Here is a 19,750-nt window from a genome sequence, read left to right on the forward strand (position 1 = left end):
GTACACCAAACTAAATATTCATTAGTAGCTCAGGAAACAGCAATTTTGAATTTAAGATGTTTTTAGCAATAGTGGCTGCATATCCACGACTCAGTACTACCACGTCACAGCTGCAGAGTTTTGTGCATGTGTTTTCATGCCCAGCAAATTTATTTTCTGTAATAACAAGGACCAAAATGGAAAGTATGCAGCTAATGCATCAGTTTTGCTTTTTAATGTGACTGGCTCTGTTCTTCTCAAACTTACTGGCAACATCACTATGACACATTTCCCCTTCCGAAGATCGATACCTGGTTAGGAAAATAAATGCTGTACTGGATGGAAAGCTGGCACTCAACAGCACTTGATTTCCACTTGCTAACTGCTGTTTACAGTAAATCTAGATACATCTGAGACTCATTGTGGTTTACATGAAGTGTTGATTTTACCTCAGAAAAATCTGTACTATCTGCTAGCTTACTGATTTCTTATGACAAAATACAACACTTCATTAATGGATTATGCCCTGTCATGCTTTTCCCTTGTAAGAATACAAGCCTGGCTTTTCTAAACTGATGTAAATAAATTTCAGATTTCAAATGTAAGGACTTCTAGTCATGCATGTTTTGAAGCTAATTCTTCAAAAATGAGACAACTTCTCTTTCTAAATTCAGGAATCACCAGTAACTGACTGTAGTTTGAAAGGAGCAGAACATATTATTCTATATATCATTTGTATAAACTGCACCTGCAAAATTGGGACTCCACAGATTTGTTCCTGTATATCTTCTTTGAATTACGGAACAGAATCGATGAATATTTGCTATGGAATATGGTTAACCTGTCCAAAGTTGTATGTAAGGATGGGAATAAAGATCTGGCAGTGATCCCTACACCAGTTAACTACAACTGCTGATTTTTTGAGGAAGAAGTATGAAAATGGCCTGTTGCCATTCTTGTGTAATTTTAACTTCAAGAATCATAAAAACTTTGGCAAGCCAGAACTTTACATACACACTAATACCACAAAACTAAGATATAAAAGCCATTTATTCAAAAAAATGTGGTGGTGTCAAATCACATACACAAGCCAATATTGAGCTACAAACACAGACCAAACAGTTCTATAAACAGAAATTGGAGTGTTCATATACCATAGTACCTGAAAAAGACCGTTAATAAAAAGGAGTCCATAAGTATTTAATTTCACTTTTTCTATATGGCTCCTTGTTGAATGTCTTTGCCTAAGTTAGTGTACACTGAGCCAGAGGTAGAGTCCCAAGTAAAGCATCTAATGCCTCAGGGCTCCATTAAAAACCTTTATTCTTCTAAACAAAAGGAAAGTCTAGTCTATAGTTTTCTGTATGACACTGAAGTAAAGCCTCTTTGCTTGAACAGTACGGCATTCCCAAGCGCATTTGGCATTAACCTAGATTGAGACTGTGCTTTGTGGAACCACCTCAGTTCTCCTCCCCTTCAGACTCCGACTCTGGAAGAGAAGAGAGTGAAACACTTCATGTAGATTGCACAAGGACACTGATGTGAGTAATTATATAAAAATAACAAGATATCCTTCCAAAATGAAAATTAAAATTTTCACCACACCTAGTACTTCCTAACAAAGGTTAGCAGATCAAACAGAGAAAACAAGAAAGAAATACACAGCTTCAGGAGATGAAGGTTTACTCTGCTGCCCTCCATGGTGGAGCTCTTCCTTTACTGATCAGTCACTAAAATTTTCACCATGTTGCTATGAATGATCCTGGTCCTCATCTACAGAGCCACAGTGTGTACTGGAGCTGAGTTTAATAAAGGATCAGCATTATTTGCTCACTCTTCTAATCTCTATGAACAGACTGTACTACTCTCATCCAGGAAGCGCCCTTAAAACTATTTGCTTTGCAAATATCAATCAGCATCACTGTCCAGCCTATCTATGAAACATGTACAAATCAATTTTTAAAATTATTTTTACAGCATAAGATAAAGTTCATTTAGTAATGGAAGCAGAAGTAGAAGTAACCTAGAAGCAGGAATACACATGCTGGTTTTGTAACCTAAAGCTACTTTGCATCATATTGTATTTCTGTGCTCACCTGACAGGAAAGGGCTCACTGCCAACAAACATTACACCATAGATCAGATTTCTGAGGGCAAACATGGGCTGCGTGTTTTTACAGAAACATTTTGTCTCCGTTTGTACTGGACTTTGTAATTAAGGACATCTGGCAGAGGGGACATGCAGGAAAGGATAAAAATAAAGAGCAGCAGAGGCATACAAGCAGAAAATTTTTTAGAAAAGCTTAATTAGACCAAGCTTGCCCATCCAAAATTTAAGTGTGAAAGCAGCTGCCATTTTTTTACTGCTACCTGAACATGTGAATTGCTGCCAAGTTTTACCTGTTTCTAGCACATATTCCCTCCAAGTTTATAAAATTAATTACATTAAATGGATGCAAATGGACCCTAATAATTCTATCAATATCAATTACACATGGATTTATCTTCCCAACTGATGGCGAATTCTTTTTCTATGCAAAAAAAGGTAACTTATTCAGTAGAAGTATTCTCTTATCAAGAACATGAGGAAAACCAAGTTAGGGACTAAAGAAACGAGTTCCCCTTCTAAAGAACCATTTTAAAGCAGCAAATACAGACCACATAATGTTAACCTGACCATTCAGCTTAAGCCAGTTTCAAGAGCCAGGGTGCAGGCAAACTCATGTTCTCTGCCATTAAACATGACAACAGCAAAAAAGGCACTGAGACAGAAAACTGTTTGGCTGCAGGTATTAGCACCAAGGTACTTGATGCTGTCATCAGTGCAGAGTTCCTCCCTGTAGAAGCTAGAAGAGTTTATCTATAGACAAGTGGTACCCAATGAATAAAGGACTTCACAGGGATAGCATAATCACTGAAAAAGCAGCAAGTGTTGTTTAGTCTTAGGCATGCCTGGAAACAATTGAGATGGTCATGCCTACTGTTTTGTATTTTGAATCCTGAATACTTTATATCCTGGTACAACTAAAATGTGAAAAAAAAAATCTACCATAGTTCTTCAAATGAACCCGTACCTTCTTCAGCATTTTGCAGCCACTCCACAAATTTCTTCATCTGGTCAAGAAAAACACTTTTGCCTTTAGCAACATGTGCTTCTTTATACCACTTGAGGATAGCTTCTTCACTCAGAACATCAGCTGAAATACAGATCAGTGTTTGAAAAAAAAAAAGTATTTTTTAAAGATTAGCAGATTTTTAACAGGAGAGGACAAAGTTTTTTTTAAAGGCAGCATACAGCTATAATATGACTGCAGTGGAACAAGCTTTGCATGATCTATATTAGGCTTTGAATACAGAATATTTGATGCATTAAAATGTGTAATGTATTTAGGCTTAAAGTATCAAATATTGTGCTTCTGTCAAGAAGAGTTCTTTATTCATGTGTTTTAAATATACCACATAAGATTGCTGGATAAAAGAAATACAATAATCAGCCCGCACATCTTGAAAGTTACCACAGTAAGAATTACCATGCTTTTTCTTGTTGTAGTATCACGGAACTGTGCATGGTTCTAGAAGTCTGAAGTGACAGATACCTCCTGACTGAACACTTAAGAGACAGCCAGTAGGGATTTTTTGCAATCATTTTCCCCTAAAGGTCTTATATTGTTTTTAGCTAATAAGTTTTAAGGTCACTATTCAGACCACCCATTTTAAGGGATTGGCTTGGAGGGACAGCTGACATTTTTATGTCAATAATCAGGAACAAAATAGCTGTCAGTGAGGACATGTGAGGCTGAGTACAACTCAGAATAAAGAAATACTAATAAATAGCAAGGACACTTATTGTTACCAACATATGCAAATTTAGGTCTAGCAACAGACCTCTAGCCCCAGGACAAAGCTTCTGTGATCCAGCCAAGCCAAGTATCTCAGTAATTGATGGCTGTAAAGGCAAAATCTGGGATCCACAATGGCATTTTGGCAGTTATGTAATACAAGAGGGAAGAACAAACAACATCAACAACAACAACAAAAAAAACCAAACTGTATTTGTTCTATTAAAAGACTAAAGACAGCTTTCTACACCTCATTAAAATTTCCATTCTTTTTGTCTTTGAACAAACTACCCTCCCTGCTCAAAATCAACACATTTATGTACTTCACTGCTTCCCTGAGCTTCTTGGTGCTGTCCCACCCACTGGGTATTAGCTTAACAAGGCACCAACCCTGACCATCACCTTCTGCTTCAGCCTAAAGTTAGAGCAGATGTGGAAGGGAAGGGAAGAAGACAAACTGAAATAAATGACACTAAAACCACAAAGCATCTGATCAAATGAGACAGAGGAGACACATTTCACATATGCTGTTGAATAATAAACAGATGGAAGCAACCAGGGATATGTTTGAACTTAATCAAAACTATTCCAAGACATTCAACAATAACTGAATGTGAAATCTCCTTGAAAATTAGGAATTTAGTAAGAGTCTGTGACTGGAAATTACCTTGTCTCTCAGGCACTTTTCCAAATTAAAACCTCTTCTGCAGTTTACTGCAGCTGACAGTAATGCTGAGAAAATGCAGGGAAAAGGGGACTGAGCTGGCTCTAGGCTTTTTAACATATATATAAATTGTGCTTAGTGAACCTACAGGAGGGACCAAAAAATTCCACCATCTTGCTGAAATCACAACCTGCCACAATGAACTTTTTCTCCAATGTTACAGAAATGCTGGAGGTAAGAAAGAGGTTTTGAACATGTTGGGTTAACTACTTGCTGGTAGTCCTTAGTAGCAGCTCAAAGGCATTACAGTATTTAATGAATCTGGATTTTAATGTAGCAAACCTGAAAATATTTCACATGGACTCATGAACTTACAGTTTAATGTAGAAGTGCATGTGAAAAGATTACATTTACCTTAGAGTCCTGAAGTTCATACAACTATATCTGCAAAATTACTCAGGGTATGGCACATAGGACAGGCAAAGAAAATTGGGAGAGATTTCAGGAAAAAAAACCAAACCAAAACAACAACCAAAAAAGCTAAAGTAAAGCTCAAGCTCTGGGGCACTGTGGACATTCACAAGTATGAAGCTACTGTATAGAAGTGCTGAAGCTTCATGACAGGTGACATTATGATACTGTACAAGGAAGCACATTCAGGTAGGCACATAGCTCAGTTCAAAAGTAACAGGACTCAAGTCTGGTTTGTTGGGTTTTTTTTGATTTGAAGCCCAAAAGCTCAATGTTTTGTGGCCAAAGGGGAAAGGGCAATTTCTCCCTCCCTTCCCAAAATCCCAATGTGATAAAAGCAGCATGCAGTCTCACTGTGTGCCTCAAAGATGAAAAGACTCGCAAGTCTGAAAGATGAAAAATTTGCCTGTATTTAACTCCATGGCAATAAACCTCCTACCCTAACAGAGAAGAACAAAATGCCCTGAACTACAAAAAGGACAACTGTAACACTCCTTTAATTTCTAAGAAATGTTATGTGTAATACATTCATGCCTCCAGTGCTCATAAGGGATGGCATTCTCCCACCTGCACAAGGATGCTCAATTCAACAATCATGTAGGGAAGGGAGCAGTTAATCATACCTCTAAGTTGCTTTGAAGCAGTGGGAAGGGAAAATGGAAGGAGGAGGAAGGGAATGACTCATTTTGTATATATATAGTTATTCTTCATTAAAGTTGATTATAGATATATTTTAATGGCTGAAGCTGAGCACTGCAGTTTGTGGGCGTGTGCACATCATTCTCACTGCAGTCCCAGGTGATGTCAGCCCCAGAGAGCTGCTTTTCCTGCAGGTGCAGCCAACTGCCACTCAAACCACCCACAACCAGAGCCTGCAGGGATGTCCCTCATGAAAGGGAGAAGCTGCAGAGCAGAGAGACTGAACAGCCCAGTTTCTTTTCTTCAGGGTTAACTGGAAAGTTACTTGAAGTTCAGGTCTCAGCTTTGCACTCAATCACCCAGTTCAAATGAATTCCTGCTTTTAACTCAAACCACATAGCCAGGGGCAGTAAAGGGAAAAGCACACCCTGGCAGCTGCCAACACAGTCAATCAATCTGCAAAATTCAACTCTATTGCAGCTAACTCAGCTGGGAGAACAGAGCCTTCAGACAAGGCTTCTTTCAATGCAAGGAATGTCACCCACAGTACAGTTAAGGCCCTTCTGGTTTGTTTTGGTTTTTTCCCAGGAAAATTTTGCTTCAAGTACCACAAAAAGTACTTGAATAATTAAGATATTTAAAGATAATTGTAATCCATCAAAAAACAAAACCCCTGTATGAAGTGAAACTTGAAGATTCCTTTCTTCTAAGTGTTCCCTGCAGAATTTGAGAATCTCTGTCAATCTGCATCATTTGGTTGCTGTATCTCTGTACTGCAAAAGAATCTCTGAGGTCTAATTATACCTCAAACCAGAGTCCTACTTCATATGCACTTGCAATCAGTTATTTCTTCTTGTATTTTGTAAATGTTGTCTTGAATTCTAATGAAAAAGTACACAGAGGCTTTGTGTTTGCCATTCAAAGGGTGAAATTCTGATCCTCATGAAAGGAACAATCATTAATTTCAAAAGTGTCAAGATTTCATGTTTGAAATTTCAAGGATATACACAAACTAAAAAAAAAAGGGGTGAACAGGTGAATATGATATAAAGCATGTATTCCAGTAACAACAGTGTTTATTTTACCAACAGTGAAGGGACACACTGCAACATGGAAGGAGCTAGCAAACAACATACAGCTTACAGTGCAAGCAAGGAAGCCAGCAAACTTACTGAGTGCCACTCAGAATTCAGCAATTCTTATTCTGCAACTGGCTTTTGGATCTTGGTCAAAATGCAGCTGTTTGATAAACAGTTGTACTGGCTTCAAGTGAAAACCAGAGAAGCAACATCATAGCTGGGGATCAGTATAGAACTGGACAGCTTATTTTTCTCTATACTGTCTCAGGAACACAAGGGTAGAGTAATAATAATAATAATGTTAACAAGCTTTAACCAACTACAGAACTGTTTTTGCAAATTATATCTATGAGCCAGTAAGAAGCTGCTGCTACTTAAAGGAAAATAGGGCTTGGGTTTACATTGGGGAAAAAATGGATGCTCCATCTTGTTTAGAGACAGAATAATAAATTTTAAAAAATCAACACACCACAGACTTTCAACATCTTCTAGGTGCTAATGAGCCCCAGCTGTCAACATGTTTAGGTATTACCAGGTAATTCACAGGAAAATAATCCAAGGGCTATTTCATGATGGAATTATGGAAAGCATTGAGATGCAAGATGTTGGACATCCTGATGAGAGTAGTCATAGAGCTAAATTAGTCAAAGCGTGACTGGCATTAGGTGCCTATCATCACTGCTGACTATTTTTATGCCCAGGAAGCACTCCCTCATAATGAGTAACAAGCAACAAGCTGAATGTGGATTCATGCTGGTACAAAGCTGCATTTTTATCTGGCCCATTCAGATATTCAGATACCTTTATTTGTCCCTAGATGAAGCTCATTAGGGACCCTGAAACCTCTCCAGACCTTGTGCATGTTACACTTAAGAACGACAGAAAGGGGAAGAGGGGTGTCTGCTGCTCCCTCACCACTGACACAGCCAGGAACAGCTTGGGAATGCTTTTTTCCTCTATTAGGAAACAGAAGATACATTGTCTTTGGGAAGTTATCTAAATAAAGCATGTGTCTCTAAAAAGACTCGATGGCTTGTTTTTAGCAGATAGATATGAACTGGGGAGGAGAGGGTGAAATCTACCAGCACTGAAACAAAGAAGAGGCAGGCTGCATAGCACTGCACAAAGCACACCATGAGCCACTAAAGCTCAACAGAGCCATGTAGAAGAAACAGGAATTGCAGGTCTAGCGCTCCCAGAATCTTCCCTGGTTGACAAGTGTCCTCACCTAATGGACACTTTTTAACTCCAAAGCTGCCAAAGCCAGAAGGAGCTGATGCTCCCTGCATCCAGCACCCAGAAGGGCCCTACGGCAGTGGCTGTAAGGTCAGGCAAACAGTTGCCAGCAGGCAGCAGGTTTGTCAAACAGGGCAGATCCAGCTTCAGCCTAAACAGGGCCAGGAAGGGCTGGCAGCTGTGCTGCCACATGACTGCATCAGATGGCAGGGGCAGGTGCTGCAGCACGCCTGCCCCAGAGATTCCATGCAGAAATACAGGCAACAGCACATATTGGACAGACTACATGGTAACTCCAAGCACTCCTCTAGACATCATGTGAATACTAAACAGTATTGAGGCACCTGTAGTGCTGAGGCTGAAGTCTTCTCAGCCCTCCAAACAAGCCTGCCCAAGTATCTCCTGAGTCAGAACAAGAGCATGTGGGGTGAGCAGAGTAGATGGGAACTAGGTTCTTCAAGCATATTAAGTTTAATATACAATTCAGTGATTTATTTTCTTTTTGATTTTAGAAGGCTTTGGAATTTCAAGAACTGCTCTTGCAGGCTAACACAGTAATGAATCTACAAAAATTCTGAAAGCAATCCTACACAAGACTATTTCTGGCTTGACCATCAGTTATGCTCTGACTGCACAGCAATTACGCCTCTCATTCACCATGTCCGAAGCAAATGTTCTTTTCCAAAGAAAATTGAATCAAGTGACTGCAGCAGCTTGCAGGTTCAAGTTGTTCTATGGTCATTAATAGTATTTACAAATTATAGAATTTGAGGGCAGAGGGACAAGGTGCATTGCTTTTTCATTTATCATGGAGGCCACGCTATATTGAAAGAATGACAGAAATAAATACACATGACTCACTTCCTTCTGCCTTCTGAAACCATGAAATTATTATAACAGTTGGAACTCATTTGCTTGAACATGTACCTGGACTCAACAGGGTGAACAAAGATCAACATTAGGTTTCTACTCCTGCTGATTTTTCTCCTCCAACTATTTATAGCAAGAATGTCAGAACAAACTGTTTGGCACCCACCCATCACACGCGGTGCAAGACCATTAGTCTCTATGACAACCTGATCAGAATAAACTTGTGAAGAAGTCAATTTCACAATAAAAATGAAATCCATCAAAACTATAGCACCTGCAAAAATCTGGCAGGAAAAGAAGAATTAAAAAAGCTCCTTTTGGAAGGGAGTGAGTAAAAAAACCTCCAACTCCAAACCCCTGAAAAATCTTCCTGCTAGGAGGGTTTGCACTCTCAAGGTTTCTTAAAACCAAGCTCCGATCTGTTGAAATCTGCCAGAAATTTATAGAAATGTCTTCCTAGAAGTGATTTTATACAAGGATTAAACTGCACTTGATATGACTGGACAGTTCTTGACCCTGCTCATACTTCTTGAATGGGATGAAAGCAACAGAGGGAGACAAGGGCTTGTTCTGGCTTTTCCTGCTGCCACACACTCTTTTGAACTCTCAAAGCACAAAGTATTCCAGAGTTCAACACCAACACAGCCTTCTCATATGCACTACTTGGTTAAATATCATGAGAGTGGCTGACACTGAGAATCCAAGCACAGAATACAACAGTGGATTCTACACTTTTACCTTTATAAAAGAGTACCACTATCTTCTGAAAGGCTTTCATGAAGTGGATGTTGTCATAACAGTACTCCTGCACCTTCTGGAGTAGGATCAACTCTGACTGGCCTTGAGTGCTGAACACAGCAAGTAGGGGGGCATATTGCTGAAAGGAAGAGAGGGTAAAAAATAAAATGCATGTCAGTATACTTAAAAATAAACTTTTTTAGAATAAACATCATTAATTTCATCCCTGAAAATGTTTCACTGAAACCTTAGATTTACTTTCACACTGCATTTTCTAAAACACATACAATGCGTATAGACAAATATCCATGATTTTTTGTAGCATGTCCTGCATGCTTAAAGCTAAAATTCGGTACCGCTTAGTTACTGAGTTCTGTAAAATCAATTTATAAAGCCCACAATCTGGCATTACTCCTGTCATACATTTCACAACGCAGCATTCTGTTCATTCAGGAGTGATGCTTTACAGATGTTCATAACGTAAGACATCCCAGGATGAAATACATGAAAAAAAGTCTCTAGTTTCACAGGGGTTTTAGAAGTCATAGGAAACTGAAATAAAGTAAATTATTCCAAATTAACTGTGATCAACTGTCCTTATTTTTTCTCATTACCACAATCGAGAATATCATGACAGCCTTTGGTAAACAGCAACATTTTTCAAGCACAGTATTAACTGCTAATGTTACTCTGACAAGACAGCAGTGGTACACAGTCTTTTTCTGGTGTTTATTAATATGATAAAAAATAAAGCAAAAACTTACTTGTTATGCAATTTCCCCCTCTTATTTCAGATCTTAAAACTAAAAATTACACTGAAGGACCTGATCTTTCCTTAAAAGCTAGCGTTTCTATCTGTATCTCTCCAATTTCCTGTCATCTTAGCCTGTGATGAGTTCAGCTAAGACCACAATCTTAAAATTCAGACAATATTAAGAGCATTTTTCAGACATGAAGTTTAATTACCTTTGATCTTCAGAGACCCTAGCCAAATATACATTGCAATGAAATATTAGTATTTCATCTACTCTTGCACTTATCAGCCTTTCTTCCAAGTTTTCAGTAAGCCCCAGTTGGGCATTTTCCAGCTGGACTTGCAATGGCCTGAGGTCACAGACTTGTAGTCTGAGTGACCAGGGCTACTGTGGTCTTAGTCAGGTGACAAACTACCCATCACCCACAGCACTGATGGGTATATTTAAAAGTACACTTCAGCACCTCTCCACAAAGGGTTAATCCTGAGGGTTTTATCCAATATGGTCCATGGAAATAATTAGTAAAACACATGAAAACCAACTGAAATTTGAAAGGTTGTTCCAAAATGGGTTTTGCAATAATTATGAGCTGTTTAAGAGAGCATGAAATCACAATAGCCACAAGTAGCTCAGCAGGCTGACAGTATTTAGCACTTCTGGAAGGAACTCTCTTAAAATGGCTAGATATAGCTAACACCAGAGGCCAAGTTTTTCCACTCCTGGCAGGTATAGCCACATCTTTAGAAACAACGTCAGTGCTTTGGTAAGAGCCCTGAAAAACTTGTGCAGGCCGTGAGTAGCTCTTTTTCCCCTTTTAGCCCCTGTAGCACTGAGCTGGTATTTAGGCAAACTGTCAGAAGGCAGGGCAGTATACAGTGCAGTTGGTTTACTTAATACCCTCACCAGAACTCATCCCTGTCGGCATGTTTGTGAAACGCTGCTGTCTATGAACATTAATAACTTCTAATAAAAATCCTTGGTTTTCAGTTTGGATGTAAGTTGTCTTCATTTTGCCACATCTGACTTTATCCCCCTTCACATTCCTCCCTCACTTCTCAACTGGTGCAAGCTCACAGTTATGAGTTTTACAGATGTCTAAATGACTAAGGAACCTTCTTATTGCTGGCTGAGCAAGTGGCATTATTTTCCATTTGTGTCATGTCAGGGAGCAGGGGCTCAGCATCTACACTGCTGTGAAATTCATCAGAACCTTGCCTGCAGTGAGAATTGTCTGGAAGATTCTCCTCACCCATGGAGAACTTCTCTGCACTGGAGGAGGCCGAGGCACTAAGCCCCTCCAGTGTCACAGTGAGGTTATTGGGACAATGAGGAGCTTATTCTGTGAGATCCAGGGTTGAACAGCTTGCCCTGTCTCCTCCTGAGGTCAGCCCCTGCTGGTCCTGCCATATGGATGGCACACATGACTTTAACTGCACTGCCCAAGTATGCTGGTTCGTGGCTGCCTGCCTCAACCCTGCTATTAGGTAGCCACCCCATCCAGCAAGGCTTTTTAAGATCTGTGGACTAGGTAAACACTCTGTGTTCTGACCCATCTCATCTTTTCACCAGGGGTGCCTTGTATAAAACTTATTGAAAGAATCTGGTCAGTTAGAGGCTGGTTAGAGACAGATGTCAAAGCTCTGGCAATATGCTTTGTGAAAGTTACCTGTCATACAAGAATGAATCCCACCATCTGACATGTCACACATCAAGTTATGTATTCATACACAGCTCGATCACAGCACCAGGTCAAAGCAACTCCCTGAACTGACACACAGGAGGGCACAGAACTGAGCTCTGTATCATCCTAACACTGTTAATCCACTTTTTGGAGTTGGCTCAGACACTGAGGTAGCTGAGAGGCCTAAGAGGAGCATCCAAGATCTGTCTCCACCTATCCTAAGTGGACAGATGTGAAAAATGCTGTTTCATTTTCGAAGACTGAGCTGTAAAGAAGCAGCTATCAAAGTCTAAATTTCTATTTCTATTGCTTCTATTAAATCTTACTCCTGAGCTCAAACAGTAAATACTCCAAACAAATGTTTCTCAGTTCTTAGAAAGTGGATGCACCTAGAAAGATCCCTATCTTATGCAGACAAGATACCTTACCTAATTCATTGGGGTGATGCACAGGACTAAACATCCAGTCAACAGGATCTGTACAAAGCCAGCTATGTTTCTCTTTTCCCAGAGTTCAAATATTCCAGAAAATATTTGTTAATTTGCCCTGCAGTACTAGACAATAAATCTCAATGGATACTTTGTTACAACTCAAAGAGAGATAATCAAATTTTACATCAAAGGAACAAGAAAAACAATGTCTTTCTCCTTCTGGAAACTATCTTGTCTTTCTCCTGCTATTTGAGCCACTTGAGAAAACTTGAAGGCTTTCAGTCTTACCATCAAAGACTATACAATATCCCAAGCGACTGCATTTCTAGGATTACTGATTGGGAAACCAAATTCAGACAAAAGGACAGCAGCAGTAGGAGCTAAACCAACATGGGAACACCCAAGTATGGAGACACATCCAATATGAAGAAAGAGCTATTTTACCATAAAGAATAAATCCCAGATTGCTTCTGTTCTAAGGCAAACCTCTGAAGCCCTGGCTATGAGGGAGTATTCTCCTGGTCAGAGATTACCTGCTTAAAAGACTAAGTCTGCTGAAAAGCTTCTGCTCTCAGATCCAGCGTCCTGCACTGCACAATTACTTCAGACTTAGATGAGGAGTACCAATGATGGCAGTGATTGATGCTTCTGCATTGGTTTGGCATTTCTTTTCTAACCCAAGGTCTTTAGTGTTTTTGTACCAGCATGCAGTGGTGGCACTGCAATACTGCAGCCTGTCTTTCTCTGTATTCAGTTCCCTCATCCTCAAGGACACTAGCTGGATCAGAGAGTAACCACCCTTTATGTACACACAGTCCAAGCCAGCTCTTGGCTTATCACTTGACAAGTCACTGAGTATCCAGCTACCACAGCCAACATTGGCAACAACCAATTCCCAGATTCTGGCCTTGGCATTCCTGCCTGGATCTACCCAGCCCTCTGCACAGCCAGCACAGGTGCTGCCTCACCATGCTCCCAAAATGTCTTTGCTTCTGGCAAAGACATTGCAAAGGCAGTTCCTGCAGGCTTACTAGTCAGGTCTGAGCAGGCTGAGTCCCAGCAGTTGCTTAGCCCTGCCCCAGGGCAAGGAGCCTCTCAGGGCCCTGGCACCCTGGGAAAGCACAAGGAAGAGAGGCTCAGGCTGTGACCACCTTGGCTTGCCCTGGCACTGTGGGACTCAGGGCACTCAATGATCTGAACTACCTCAGTCCTCAGCATCCATTTGACAGAAGTCAGACCAAACACAATGGTTGGTATGCTCAGCATCAGCCTTCAAAAATCTAAATCTCCTGGATTTAACAGGTTAAAAACTTTGACAGCCAAAGAATGTATTCTGTGGATTCACAGCATTCTTCTCCTCTTCACCCATACACACACCTTTAGATGTTTGAGGGCCTGCTCTGCAACCAGCTCTTCTTTCTTGTTCCATTCCACAGCATTCATGACACAGGTCCAAAGGAGACCAATCACTGCTGGCTCTGGCAGCTCATTTCTTTTCATTTCCTCTTTTACATAAAGCACTACCTAGAGAAGGAAATAAGGGACATTTCCAATGAACCAGAAATGATACTGACTTTCCAAACACTTGTAGTCATTTACAACATCATGAGGTAGAAGCATTAAGAAACAAAAATAGAACAAGATTTTGACCCTCCCCTACAACCTAAAAGTTAATGCAGTTAAAGGAAATACATTCTCAAGGATAAATGAAGGAAAACCACCCCCATCCCACAGACAACTACACTTGGAAATACAGAGGATATTTAGTTGCTTTAGTCTTAAGCAGAGAGTGAATGGATGAATAAATTAAAATAGTTTAAAGAAAAACAGAGGAAATCTGTTCCTCTCTACTTAATGTTGGTTTAAGTCTTTGATTATTATTATATAAACAGAAACTTGTAAAAAACCACTTTTACCTCCTTAATTGGGCATTCCTGAGAGAGACGTTCTTGTAGTTCTTTTTGAAGTTCTTTACGAGTCCCCAGTGACTGCTGAACTCTAAGGAAATCTGAGAGTTCTTTTAGACCTGCTTCAGTAAAGTACTTGGCAAAATGGTCCACATTTTGCCGGTTGGCTGGAAATAGTTCCTAAAAAGACAGGAATGCTCTCTGTTAAATAACAAACTATGACTCCTGACAGAATGGAAAGAACATTTTTTAAGAATGAACAGTGGGAATAACCTGTTACTTCACTTAAAATACTGCTTGTATCCACACTTGAAAAGTCAACACTTCATTCATATTGCAGTGTTTCACTGTAGTGGAGGGAAAAAATGATGTCCAGTTACACAAATAAGCTAATACCGACTCCATGAAGTGCATGTATTTATGAACAGCCATGAGCCAAATGTGTTGCTCAAAGCAGTCCTAAGAGGAACCACACTTTTTCCAGATTCCAAGAGTCTTGTACGGAAAGCACAAAGGAATAGATGGCAAAGCACATTTATCATCCCCTCTCAGTGCATCCACACATTTATCTCTTAAGAAACATACAATGAACAATACATAAGTGGCCCAGGCAACCTGACCTACCACTAATGCATCATTTAACAAAAATCACAAAATCCACTGTGTACTGTTAACATTAACTCCTGTAGGCATTTCTAATTAAAAAGTACTGTCAATTTATGGAAGTCCAGCTACTTAGAAAAGTTAAAATTATTCTTAAAAATCACTATAGCAAATGGCCCATCTTGGAAAGCATTCAATGGCATTTGCTTACCATCCATTCTTGGTGTCTTAACCACGATCTGTGGTATGGATAACACTTTTTTTTTTTTAACAAAGAAGCTGGACACTTTCCATCTATTTACTTACTGACTAATGAAATTAAGAAACTTTCATGAAGGCATCTATGCTAGGCAACATCATCTGATACTTTACAGTTAAAAGAGCAGAGTAATGAGAGCCAATAGCTGAAAGTTTAAGTCAGTCAAGCTTGAAACTGAAAAAAGATGCAGTTTTCTTCCCTGCCCTCCCCACACAAAAACCAGTGTAATTGGCCCCTTTCCCAGCTAATGGCAAATTATTTATGACTTGGACACTTAGAATCAAGTACAAATTGAAGAGATGGAGGGCGTGGGAGGCTCCTTACTTTTGAAAGATACTTGCTTAATTACATATTATGGAGGTAGAAACAGGAAGTACTGCTGAGTCTCCAGGCACTGTTACACAGGATGCGTATTTGACTGCATTATCGCAGCAGCAATCTTTCTGAAGGATTAGAAAACCCCAAATGATCTTCAGAAAGACACTGGGAGAAAAAGGCACATGAAATTGCCACATATTCATATATTGTCTGAATACCTTGCTACAAACCCAGAACACAGGGTTTGAGTCTTAAGGCTGAAAGCCTTCTGCGCTGTACCTACCAGGTCTGCTGCCACCACTACAGGACCATTTATACTACCTAGATGGCTACTGCTGCAGAAAATTAGCTTACTATTCATTTACTATACTATTTAAACACTGCTGCTTCAGAAACTTCCATTCAAACCTGACTCCTTATATTTCATATACCATTTGCAAAAGGAAAACATATTTAAAGAAATAGAGTTTTTCATGCCCATTTGCTGGTATGTTTTGTTAGCAGTGGTTAGAAAAAGAACTCCATTTAGTTAATTCCCAAGCCCCATACATACAATCTCTCAGAAGGCATCTGACTACAGGAAAAATAGAGACAGAATGTAAAAACATGCGATACTTAATATTCCTGAACCTGTATCAGTGCTACAGCCATAACAATATTGCTGTGTTTCAAAACATTTTAGAAATGCTAACAGAGTCTGAGGGGGAGTTAACATGCTTACAGCAAACTACCATCTGCATTTCATTTCCTTCTTTTTCCCTAGGAGAGATGAAGATTATTGAAAATATATTCTACTTACTAGCAATCTCTTATCGAGGTTGGCTTTTCTTAAAGCAGAGGTAACAGAATTGGCATCTTTCTCTGCCATCCATGCTTTAAAAAGCTTTACAGCGAAAGAGGCTGCAATCCCTATCAGAGAAAAACACAAAATCTGTTTCAGCAATTTTCAACATAAATTAGAGTTGACTATAAGAAGTTCAAGGTTACAAAAAAGTTACAAGACTGTGGAATGAAAATACATTTATGACAACAGAAACAAACACGTAGAGCTGAAATGCCTATTTTCTTCTCTAATGCAAAATTAGTTTTCTGAATTATGCTAGATTGAAAATCTTTTCATTTTCATTTGGTATTGCCCATCTCCATTCAGTTGTTCAAAGATTTTCTTTGCAATTATTTTTCCTGCATTCCCACTTCAACGACTGAGTACAATGCAAAAGGAAAAATTATGCATTAAATGGGTAGGAAACAAAGACAGAAAGCAATAAAGAACAATCAAGAACAAGAACTAAAAAAAAAAACTATATTCAAATTTTTTTTAGCAAATCCTGGAATGGGGTTAAATAACTTTGCAACTTCAAGTGATTGACTGCACCATGTCCTCCTAGGAGGCATTAAGTAGCCAGCTGCACCAGGCACAAATACTATTTAAAGTAAAAAAATTCCTTCCTTGAGGCAAAACTTAGTATTTTGTCTATTAAATCAAACTAACTCTACCTCCACTAGCTGTGGATTTCCCAGGGGAATTAATAAACCATTAAGCCCACATCTCCTATTTCCTAGAGCAGCAGCACCACCATGACTGCTCCAGATTCTCCAGTGCAAGTGCAGGGAGCTGAAGGAAGCTGAGAGGTCTTGGAGATAGAGCTCATCCTTGAGGAAGGTTGCCAGCAGGTCAGTTATGATTCTCCATACTACACCCATACCAACATCAGGGCTACTGAAGGCAGTGATAATGGTAATGCATAACAAATAGCACAATCCTAGGCTACAGCTGGCCACTGTAGTTTTCTGTCTCACCTCTAGACAGTCCAGAAGCTCTTAGAGCTACACAGGAGCTACTGGTGAGAAGGTGCTTCATCACACCTACACACTTTATAGATAGATATTCATTATTTTTATTTCTAGGATACTTTGACTAAATGAGTCACCAAACAAGAACAGAAGAGACTGTTCCCAGACCACTGTTAAGTTCACTGACAGTCTTTACACATCTTGACTGTTATGGCAGTTTTGGCAAGCTTATTTCAGGAGCTTAGTCGTAAGATGTGATCCTTAGAGAAATACTGTAGGAACCAGGGAAGCACCCTGCCAGGCCGAGAGAGGCCTGCAAATACTTCCTTGGGCTTGTTTTACATGTTGGACATGATGCAGCAATCCTAAGTGCTGCAAGCTGACTAATCAAGACTAACAAAGCCTGGTCAACCAGGCTTTGTTAGGTGATTTAGGCATAACTTTCACTGCAAACACACTACAGCATATCCATGAGCTTATGTGCTCAATACCAAAACTGAATGGAACAGTCTCTGTCACCAAGCATTATCATATCCTACACATTTTTTCTAGTTTCAGCTTAAAACAAAACAAAGCAAGTTTTATGCCAGTGTCAGTATTAGAGGGTGTGCTGTTTTCAGCTGGGGTAGAGTTAATTTTTTTCACAGTGCTGTATGGAGCTTTATTTTGGATTTACGCTGAGCACTGGATTGATAATACAGATACGTTTTTGTTATTGCTGAGCAGGGCTTACAAAGAGCCAAGATCTTTTCTGCTTTTCCAACTGCCATGCTGGCAAGGAAGTTGGGAGGAGACACAGCTGGGATAGATGACCCCAAGCGACCACAGGGATATTCCAGACCATATGACATCATGCTTAGTATATGACGTGGGGAGAAGAAGGAAGAAGGGAGGAACATTTAAATTGTCTTCCTAAGTACCCATTACATGTGATGGTGCCCTGCTCTCCTGGAGGTGGCTGAACACCTGCCCATGGGCAGCAGTGAACTAATTTCTTCTTTTGCTTTCCCCATTAAACTGTCTATCTCCACCATGGGTTTTCCAGATTTTACCCCTCCCATTCTCTCCTTGATCCTGCTGGTGTGGGAGTGAGCAAGCAGCTGTGTAGGGCTTGACTGCTGGCTGGGATTACACCATGACAGGGGGAGGCTGTTCTAGGGCTTCACTACCCACATATTTTCAAACTTACTTCTCATTTCCAGCCCAAAATTATCACTGGCCTGTTCCTATACTCGTTGCACGTGCTGCCACTCTCTTCCTTTAAATAGCTCTTCTCTTTTTGTTTGTTTTCTTCTTTTCCCCCCTTATTTGCAGAAAGTAATTTCAGTCATTAATTTTATTGACTAACCCCATTGGCTGCTCTTAGCATTTGCATTACTTTGCCAGCACAGGGGACAAGAAAGGTACACTTAACTCTGGCAAGATTCCACCACCTAGACCTTTCTCTGTCGCTACTACAAGTATGTCAGCAATCCACAAAAGAATATTTTGTTTTCCATCTCTATATAACAGTAAAAGTAGTGACAACACTGAAATAAGGTAATCTAAATTAGCTATTTGCACTCAAACTTGACAGATGTCCTGTCCTCACAATCTACCCTTATCTCACTTTCAGCCATTTCTTAGCCAATGTTACAAGTCCCATGCTGATCAACAAGTCCCTGAGCTCACCTGTTTCATCATGTATTTTAACCTCACCTGCCTGCAGCATTGTTTTTTTGTAAATCAAAGAAATCTATCTTTGGATCTTCAATTATTCTTGCATAAAATATCTACCCCAGGATACTGACTGAACAGTCTTTCCTCAAATGCTGTCACGGATGCATTTTTAGTATACACAAACCAAGAACTAAAAGTATATGTAAGCTCTGACAAAAGTTTATGGCTCTTAGAAACGTAAGGCACATAATGCAAATAAGAATTATATTCTTAAAATGCTAAATTTAAAATATAACAATTTCCATTATTTTAATAAATTTGGGTTTTCCAATGCCTCTTGTCTTCTCATAACAAGGAGGACTTTCATTTAAACACATTGCAGACAATCATCCTAAAAACATCGATTAGTGCTTTTGTTTGAGATTTTTCCTAGTTTAATTTTGATTTCCAGAGCCATGAGTGATGACAGAGCAAAGCTGCAGCTGTGGCTTTTCTTTCTGCAGCATTTAGAAAACAAATGTAATGGTTAGCATGCTGCAAATGAGACCATGAAGTTAGAATAGTTTTTTTTTTAAATGAAAATTAGAATACATTTTGGCTAATACATAACTGTTCAACACAACCAAAAAAAGTCATGAAAACTGTTCAACACATTTGCAATGGTGCCAGGTAGTCAGAACTGCCAGAGAAAGAAATTGTTGAGCAAGCAGTTGTAAAATCAGGACTCCAAGATACATTCTATAAATATATAACAAAATCCTTAAATAAAGTAAAGTAATCTCAAAAAGGCATTGTACCCTAAGACTGAAAGAACTCATTTACTCATGA

At 39.5% G+C, this 19,750-nt stretch overlaps 1 protein-coding gene across 1 annotated transcript in view; it reads right to left on the bottom strand.

Moving 5' to 3' along the window:
• Positions 1–1,011: 1,011 nt before the first annotated feature.
• The window catches only part of BZW2 (basic leucine zipper and W2 domains 2), a 53,328-nt gene continuing 34,589 nt past the window's right edge, over positions 1,012–19,750 (bottom strand). Inside the window, exons 7-12 of the mRNA XM_084207327.1 lie at positions 16,269–16,378; positions 14,299–14,469; positions 13,760–13,906; positions 9,516–9,654; positions 3,054–3,176; positions 1,012–1,468 (exon numbers count right to left, since the gene is read on the bottom strand). Of these exons, the coding sequence (XP_084063453.1) occupies positions 1,440–1,468; positions 3,054–3,176; positions 9,516–9,654; positions 13,760–13,906; positions 14,299–14,469; positions 16,269–16,378 (719 nt within the window). The 3' untranslated portion in view covers positions 1,012–1,439. The remainder of the gene's footprint in view (positions 1,469–3,053; positions 3,177–9,515; positions 9,655–13,759; positions 13,907–14,298; positions 14,470–16,268; positions 16,379–19,750) is intronic.

The sequence above is a fragment of the Fringilla coelebs genome (assembly GCF_963513975.1).
Source record: "Fringilla coelebs genome assembly, chromosome: 1".
NCBI lineage: Eukaryota > Metazoa > Chordata > Aves > Passeriformes > Fringillidae > Fringilla > Fringilla coelebs.